This window comes from Cloeon dipterum, chromosome X (assembly GCF_949628265.1).
Source record: "Cloeon dipterum chromosome X, ieCloDipt1.1, whole genome shotgun sequence".
NCBI lineage: Eukaryota > Metazoa > Arthropoda > Insecta > Ephemeroptera > Baetidae > Cloeon > Cloeon dipterum.
The window spans coordinates 21,297,045-21,305,148 of NC_088790.1; the positions used below are offsets into that span (position 1 = coordinate 21,297,045).

The following is an 8,104-nucleotide window of genomic DNA, read 5'->3' on the forward strand; positions in this document are numbered from 1 at the left end:
ATTTACAAATTAAATTTTTTGAGCTACATTTAGAATATATATACCATAATGAACCACGTTAGAGTTCGTTTTAATATAATATTATTTCATTAAAAATACAAATTTAGTCATCTTACCAACCTGTGAGCTTGCAATTATTCTACATCAGTTGATATATTTAATTGAAAATTTTTCTGTTCAGTCTGAGCGGCCAGTTTAATCCTCCTCTTCCATTGTTTCGTTTCGTCTCTCGCACTTCAATGAGTCGGGAATTTGATTAACGACGGGGGAGATAATTGGGCGTGAATCCCTTTTAGCTCATCTTCTCGTTTGTTATTACCGTTGCCCAACCCGGCGCGGCGTCGGAAGGGTCAAAAGAGGTGAATAAATGTTTGATAAAAGGGACGCTCGCATTTCTGCTGTTGAGAGCTCCCCTAATTGGAATCTGAAAACTTTTATTTATTAATGCCACTGCATATTTTTTCCTCGTCTCGCTTGTCTGGATAATTCTTAATTCTTGGTTAGAGCGTATGTTAAATTCAAAATAATTCAACGCACTTAGACGCATGACCTTCGATCATTTAGAATTTATTGGTGTTGTAAATTTTTGTCTGCGCTGGAAGAAAATGCACGCCATTCATTTAATTTTACAGCATAGTTGTGTGGAGATTTAAATTACTTTATTAGAGAAACAATTTTATTGCAGACCCTCTTAAAATTTCCCATTATCTCTTCTTAAAGAGCGACACGACGGGCCACGAGATAAAGTCCTTTTCACGTGCACCATAAAACATCAGTGAACAGGAGGATGCCTCCATGCTTGGTGCCAAATTTGGAAATGCCGTCCGCTATTAAATCGGTAAGAAAATCGTGAAAGCTGCAGCTCTGGGAGAAATTTTCAAAAATATAAATTATGACCACCCGATGCACGAGACCAAAATAATGTGTAATAAGAAGAGTCTTTTTCTTCGGAGAGAAAGAAAAACGAGATGCAGGCGGAGATAAAATTGTTCTTTTCCAGCGTTGAGACACTCGAGAAGGGGCGTCGCCTGTTTTGGAGATCCTTTTTCGGTTTCGGTACAGATCAGATGTGCCCCGCATACAAAAGCAGATCCTTCTTTTGTTAATCTGCGTAGAAAAATGTTTAATGCGGAAATTAACTTTCACAATTTTTATGCCAAAATGGATTAGAATTCTTGAGATAATAATAAATTGAACGATTAGGAGCTTACAAGGATAAAAATATAAAAAAATAAAATAGTTGAAATATTCCATACCAGAAGAATTTTCCAATTCAATCGCGTTTTGGTGAAACGTTGATCACAAATGAAAATTTACTAGGTGGTTTAAATAACAACTATTATTTGGTCAACGCAAAATGTGCAGTATAAATACTCCATAGAGTACCGTTTCCTCGATATAGAGCACTTTGCTACAGCCACAGCCACTGACAATGAGCCACATGAATGTATTAAATAATAATACAGGCTTAGGGAACTGTAGCATAATTGTGCTGAGCAGTGTGCACTGCCTGCACTACAGTGCTTTTGGGGGAGAGGGCTATTATTGAATTGTTATAAGAGGACAGCGCGAACGCAGTCCTCACTACCAAAAATTACGCGCCCGAGTTACCCACATTTGGGGTAATCGCAGGGGTCAGCCCAACCGTAGTGCAATGGAAGGGCCTCACCCTGAGGGAACCGCCTTGATGATCACGGTAACCCCTACGCCAGGTAAGTATGAGTTCCGCAACTGACGGGAGAAGACCCGGCCGAACGGCGCTCTCGCACTTCGCGTCGCGCCCGCTCGCCTTTGTTTAAGCCTGCTTAGTTTCCACTCCCACTTCGTTTCCTCCCAACTAAAGAAACACGTATGCGACAGTTTTTGGCCTTTTATGAAATACAACGATTTCTGATTGGCATTAGTTAAGTATTTTATTTCGGTCTAAAACAGTGTTCGGCCGGTCACAATATTTCTCAGTAGTTCTTGAGTAGCCGCTAGGGGCGCTGACAGCAGTGCCAGCATGAGTCGCTGTTATTACTAGTCATGCGCAGTGCCTAATGGATTCTTTCTTACACACGCATGACGTCATCCCTGACTCGCAGTAAAAGCTGAATGTTTCAATCTGATGTTTCAAAAAATTATTCCACGATATTATATAATCACCCTATCACTGAGTGAGCAGCAACCAGCAACAGCAACCAACCATCACCTTACTTTATTTTATAATAAATAAAATGTATAATGTGTAATTCACAATTGTATCACAACATTAATTTTAATTTAGAATTTTGGACATTTTTTTAAAGTTGTTCATTCGACAGCGCATAATAAGATCACGACATCACGAGGTGTTATCAACACATATTTTAAAATTTTAAGCAATTTTTTAAATAAAATATAAATACATAATGAGATCTGCAATTAAATCTACGGTACATTTATGAAAATTCAGTGTAACTACAAGGTACAACGCGACATGCGATTGTTTTTTTTTTAAATAAAAAATCAACAACTTATCTTTGATTTGCCCGCATCTTGACTCTTAACTTCGATCGTTTCACTGCTTCTTCCGTAAAAATTAGGACGGTTCGAGTTTCAGCTCCTTAATGTATGTATGTATGTACATTACATAAAAGTAAAAATACGTACGTATGTACATAAATCTTCAAAAATATGCATGATCCGATTCACATTTTGTACACACCATGAACATACATTTTAAGTTTGAATCTAACTCGCAGGATGCATTGAAAACAATAACTAACTATTATCACACGAGAGAATTGATACATACGTTAAGTATAATTATCTACGTGTCATAATAATTTTAAATATCAAATATTGCGAAAATTCACTAGCAACACAACCCGGGCCTAATTACAAATTAATAAAATCACTCATCACCAAAGGAAAATATGAAAAAAGGTTTGTTTACGTCTGTGTGCTCATTACATGATGTGACAACATGCTGATGCTGACTTGCTGGTTGCTGCCTTGCTACGATCGCGGATGCCGGATCGCGTTCTAACCTACACCAGCGTCCCCCTCTGCTCTCTGGATGCAGGCATAGCCGCTCCAGCCGCTGGCTTGGGATCATTTTAGAGATCATTCTAGTCTCTTCTTATTATTCTCACTTTCCTCTCTTCTCGCTTTAGTTCAGTGTTATTTTAATATTGTTCGTATTTTTTTCACAAGACGATGTGACTCATATTAACAAATTAATGGTTTTGATCTTTGATAAAGTCATAATATTTTCTCTGGATTCTCTTATGGCTCGTCAGGTGTTATCGCTGAATTGTTCTTTAAATTCATTGCGATATTATTGCATCACTAATTCGCTGATTATTACGGCTCGTTCGTGATTCTTGTTTATTACATTACTGCGCTAACGCTATCCAATATATGAGTATATGAGTACGTGTTTTGTAAATTTTATGCTTACTTGTCTGTTGTATGTATAATTATGTGTGACCGGGAATTCTGCGAATCAGGGCAAGGGGCAAGAAGAGTAGCACACGGGACTGGACGCGTTCTTGGAATTCTGCATGGATTTTTTGTCTCTGACAGCGGTGTTTTTAATATTACCAAAATTTGAAAAATTAAAAATCCAGGTGCGATAAAAATTAAAAACAGACCCAACAATGCACCGTGGCTATGTTTTTATTTGAAGTGGTTCTGCCAATACAGGGAATTAGGGCAGTGCGACTGATTTCTGCTTGCCTAGCTGATGCCTCCGACGCTCGGCTTTATTAGGGTCGCTAAATTTTGCTCCAAATTCTTAAATATGTAAAGTGAAGAATTAAGAAGCTTTCTTTAATAGTTTTGATTAGCAGAGAAATAAAAAGTAAATTTCCTTTGTAATTGATTTTGACTAGTCAGCATACAAAACTGGTTAGAACCTATATAATCAGAAAATACGGAAATTACAGCGATAACAAAGAGTCATGATTTTAATAAGGGTGAAATGCAATGCAGTTTGTTCCTATTTTAAATTCTTTGTGAATTTTCTGGAACATAATAGATTATTTTTAAATCCAATTCAATACAAAAATTATTTCCTGGCTTTCGAATCTGCAAAATCATCTCCTCTAGTCTGAAACGCAATACAGCCGAGGTCAGTTCGTGAAAAAGTGTGTGTCAAAGCGGGTAATTGAATGCTGAATCCTCTTCATTGGCTTGTGTTCGTCGTCGGCCAAGATTTACACAGGAGAATTTATTACAGAGCGGGCCACAGGTACTTTTCAAATTGATTATTGCCCTGTGTGTAATCGGACTCGCCGCACCGTACCCGCTAATTAAATAAAGTGCTGAGATAAATTTCTTCATTTTATAACTGGCCGAGCAGATAAAGCCCCATTTGTTTTTATTTACCAGCACTCGCGCTCAAAAACAAATATAAGCATCGGATCTGCCGCTCTCACGTTTCTTGTTACAGTCGATTGAAAAAGGCGGTGATCTTCCATCTGCCGAAAAAGGAAAACGCGGGGGCCCTCTCTTCACTTTGTCAAGCAGGCGTTTATTATTGGCTTTTTCCCAAAGGAAAAAACGGGACCACCTTGAAGAGTTTGATACGCCTCTTAAAAGGCAGCCACGCGTACAATATTTTGAAATATTTAGAACATTTTGATAAGTTGAAAAAATCTCAAATACTTGGAAATAATTATAGACAAGCTTGATAACAAATTCTATAAATTATTATCAGGAGAATTTGAAAATATTTGCGAATTTAAATCAGGCATAATCTTATTTTTAAGCGTACCTCATTGTCAGTATAACCTTCCTTGACTGTATTAAAAATAAAAACAACTTTCGATTTTTATTTTTGAAAATATTTTTGCTGGGATAGATATATACGCAACAACATGCTGACTGACTTGTCATTTTTTTTGCGTTTGCTATTCAGGAAACATAATTCAAAGCAAAACATTATATTTAATATTTTTAACCCTCTCAAACTGGGAACTTTATGGCAAGCCATCCTAGTTTCAACATTTCGATGCTTTTATGTCTTCGTCTGTCAGCAACCTCAGCGCACGAAAAAGCCAAAAGTTTCTTTTCCTTCTCCACAGGCGTGTTGACACTTTCGGAGATCGAAATCTAAATAGAAAAGTGGAAACTCGAGCCATTAATTTCTCGGGTCGCGCCTCTGGAAGATCATGTGTGTGCTTGTTATAACGCGCGTCTCTCTCACTCATCTTGCCAAAAGTCGGTGGCTGCCTAATGGAAATCTAATCCGGGCTTTTTTCTCTGAGTAACACACTCTCGAGGTTCGCATTGACTGAATCTCCAGCGTGCGTAGGCGTGCTCATTTCGCAGCCGTTTAGTCTGGTAGATCAATCAAAGTTGTACACGAGCATCAGCAGCACAAAGTCTCAACAACGCGGAGAAACTGATTAATTACCTGATTCCGAAACGTGTTTTTGCAATTAAGAAAATTAATTTAGCTAAATTTTTCTCTCACCAGCACAAATCCTCTCTCATACAAATCTACATCGTCCTGCGGTTTATATACCTTTTCATTAAACTCGTAAATAACGAAATATAATTCTTCCTGCTTTTGTGAGCAACAAACTCCAGCGACGTGTTTACATTCATAAATTATTGAACGCACAAAGGCTCGCAAAGCCGATCTCTCCTCCATATTTTTCTTTCTCATCTCACAATCACTCTGGACCAAAGGGTGGAGGCGATTTTTCTGTTTGTTATTAGATTTTTTGTTGTTGTTTGTATGCGTGAGGCGGCGCGACACAAATGCAAAGAGAATAAGGGTTTGATTACGTCTTTTGTCGAGCGCTGGACTGTAAAATGTTTGGGAAGGAAATCACAAAAGGTCCATTTTAAGGCGTCTATGTTTGCCTCAAAGTCAATCAAGCGCCACTTTCGAAGATGATAAAAGCCACGTGTGCGAAGGTCTAATTTTAAATTTTAGTTTAGCTCAAAATATTTCCATCTCATCGCGGAGTGAAGGTTTGCGAAAACTAACGCGTTTGCTATATCGTAACTCGATACATTAAAACAATACGAGCTTAAGGTCGGCATTGATGGAATTTGTTTGCAAAATTCGACATGCGAAAGTGAGTATAGTAGCGTCTCTTGAAAGTTGATCCTTTCGATCTTGGTCGGCCAGATATCTTTTCTCGCATTCTAGCTGTTTTCAGGGCGCGGATGAAATTTGCTCTGATTCAGATTCAGTCGCCAGCAGTCGAGCAGAATAAATTGCGCCAGTCCGTGTACTCAAGCAACCGCAACGCGTCAGTTTGAATTGCACTTTGGCCACCTTTGTTTGAAGCACGCATTCCCCGAGAGACCGCACGGAGCTTATTTATTGATATTATCCTGTATGATCTCGAATTTTCTTTTCCCTCTGCGCACAGTATTTTCGAAACATTTTATTCTCACACGCAATTTGCTGCAATAAAAGGTAATGGAGACTGAAGTTGACGTGAGACGCACATATTTTTTTAATATGTTTTGAGGCGAAATTATTGGCATAGCGATTTATTTGAATTATGAACTCAATTTTATTTTATTTACTTCCTCTTTCTGAAATTCAAACTATTAATAGAAGCCGGAGTTTTTTCATTTGAAATATCTGAAGATTCAAAAGAACTGTTTTTGAAAAACATCTTTAATTTTATTTTCCTTTTTTCCGAAGGAGGGACAAAACTCAATCACAGCGTACACTGATTATTTTCATATTTCCCTGTTTGATATTTTTAAATAGGTCGATGGTATTAATCGTATTAATTATTTTTTAAGTTCTTTTGATACACATTTTTTTAGATTTTGGGTTAGCATATGATTTCAAATGGAACCAAAATAGTTTATAAATTTAATTCACGAGTTTCGTGAATTGGATGTTTTTACAATGAATGTAAAATAAAATAATGTAGTTTTTATCTTTTTTTATTAACTTTTGGGTTTTTACGAACCTCAGCATTTCCCCCCTGTGATAATTGCACGTAATGCACAAATTAACTCCGAAAGACGCGTAAGAATATTATAAAAATCAACCCCACGCCATAGTAAAAAACTAAAATACTAAAAAAATATCAACAGAGTTAATGATTCATCCTACCTTTGAGTTGGAGGGCGTTCTGGGTGGTCCTCAGGGTTTCTAAGGTGACGGCGAGGGGCCGTGCGACGAGGAAGAGCTTAACGGCGCTCGCCTCGAATCCCACGACGAACAGCTTGGTGTCCCCGGGCCGCACCAGGGCGCACTCCTTGGGCTGGCCGTTGCCCCGGCGGGGCCGAACGTGCCTCCTGGCGACGTTTTCGCCCTTGTGCAGCGGCGCCTTCTGCGCGTGGCCGGCCTTCTTGGGCCCAGGTGGCCGCCAAAGGAAGCCCGAAACCTGCATGGTGGCTAGGGTGCGCAGCCCCAAACGCTTGGCGACGTCGGCGTCCGCCTTGTAGACACTCTTCACGCGCAGCTGCGCTGCGTCACCACTGTCGTCAAACCCGAGCACTTTTGCCGTGAAGACGAGGTCGGCCCGGCGGATCCGCGCCAGGTCAGCGTCCACGTCCAGTGAATCGTCAACCACGCACGGCGGCGTGGTCAGCGTCGACGCAACCACGCATGCGCACAGCATCAAGAGTAGACGCAGCATCTTTAAAAACTATACAACATAATTACACTGTTAGAACCATTTTATAAGCAGGTAAAAAGATTTTTAGCCGTTTTTAATAAAAAGACACAAACCATTTTTTTAACGATTTTAAATTAGAAAATTGAACTTAGAAATCCGCATTACGATGCAATTTTCACTCTAGTCATTTTATTATATGAAAATGAACATTAAATTTGTCCCTGAGAGTTGTTTATTTCTTCTGATGTTGCCTATTCAATTCCTTTCAGTTAGTAAAATTTCATTACAGTAACAATATAATATGCTCTTTAGGAAATAAATCTCCACACTGCTCAGTAATAATTTAATATGGTAACGCGCGATTATTTTAAAACTATATTTCACATAAAATGCTAAGATTAATTTAATTTGGCTATAATTTACTAGCAATTTTGGTTGCATAAATATGCCTGTATTGCCTTGTATAATATTCAAACTGGAGAAAGTCATGTAAATTTTTAAAGCAACACTAGACAAACAGTAGGGCCATTAGTCAT

At 38.5% G+C, this 8,104-nt stretch overlaps 1 protein-coding gene and 1 non-coding gene across 3 annotated transcripts in view; both read right to left on the reverse strand.

The window, feature by feature from the left end:
* Nucleotides 1–7,593, reverse strand: part of LOC135946172 (agrin-like) — a 31,597-nt gene extending 24,004 nt beyond the window's left edge. For both annotated transcript variants that reach the window (XR_010575494.1, XM_065494252.1), the window contains exon 1: nt 7,061–7,593. Coding sequence is in view for 1 of the 2 variants with exons in the window: in XM_065494252.1 (XP_065350324.1) it covers nt 7,061–7,589 (529 nt within the window). In the remaining variant the exon portion in view is untranslated. The remainder of the gene's footprint in view (nt 1–7,060) is intronic.
* LOC135947582 (U1 spliceosomal RNA) lies at nt 1,559–1,720 on the reverse strand. The gene has a single exon (XR_010575669.1). It is a non-coding gene; the product is annotated as a U1 spliceosomal RNA (small nuclear RNA).
* Nucleotides 7,594–8,104: the final 511 nt, after the last annotated feature.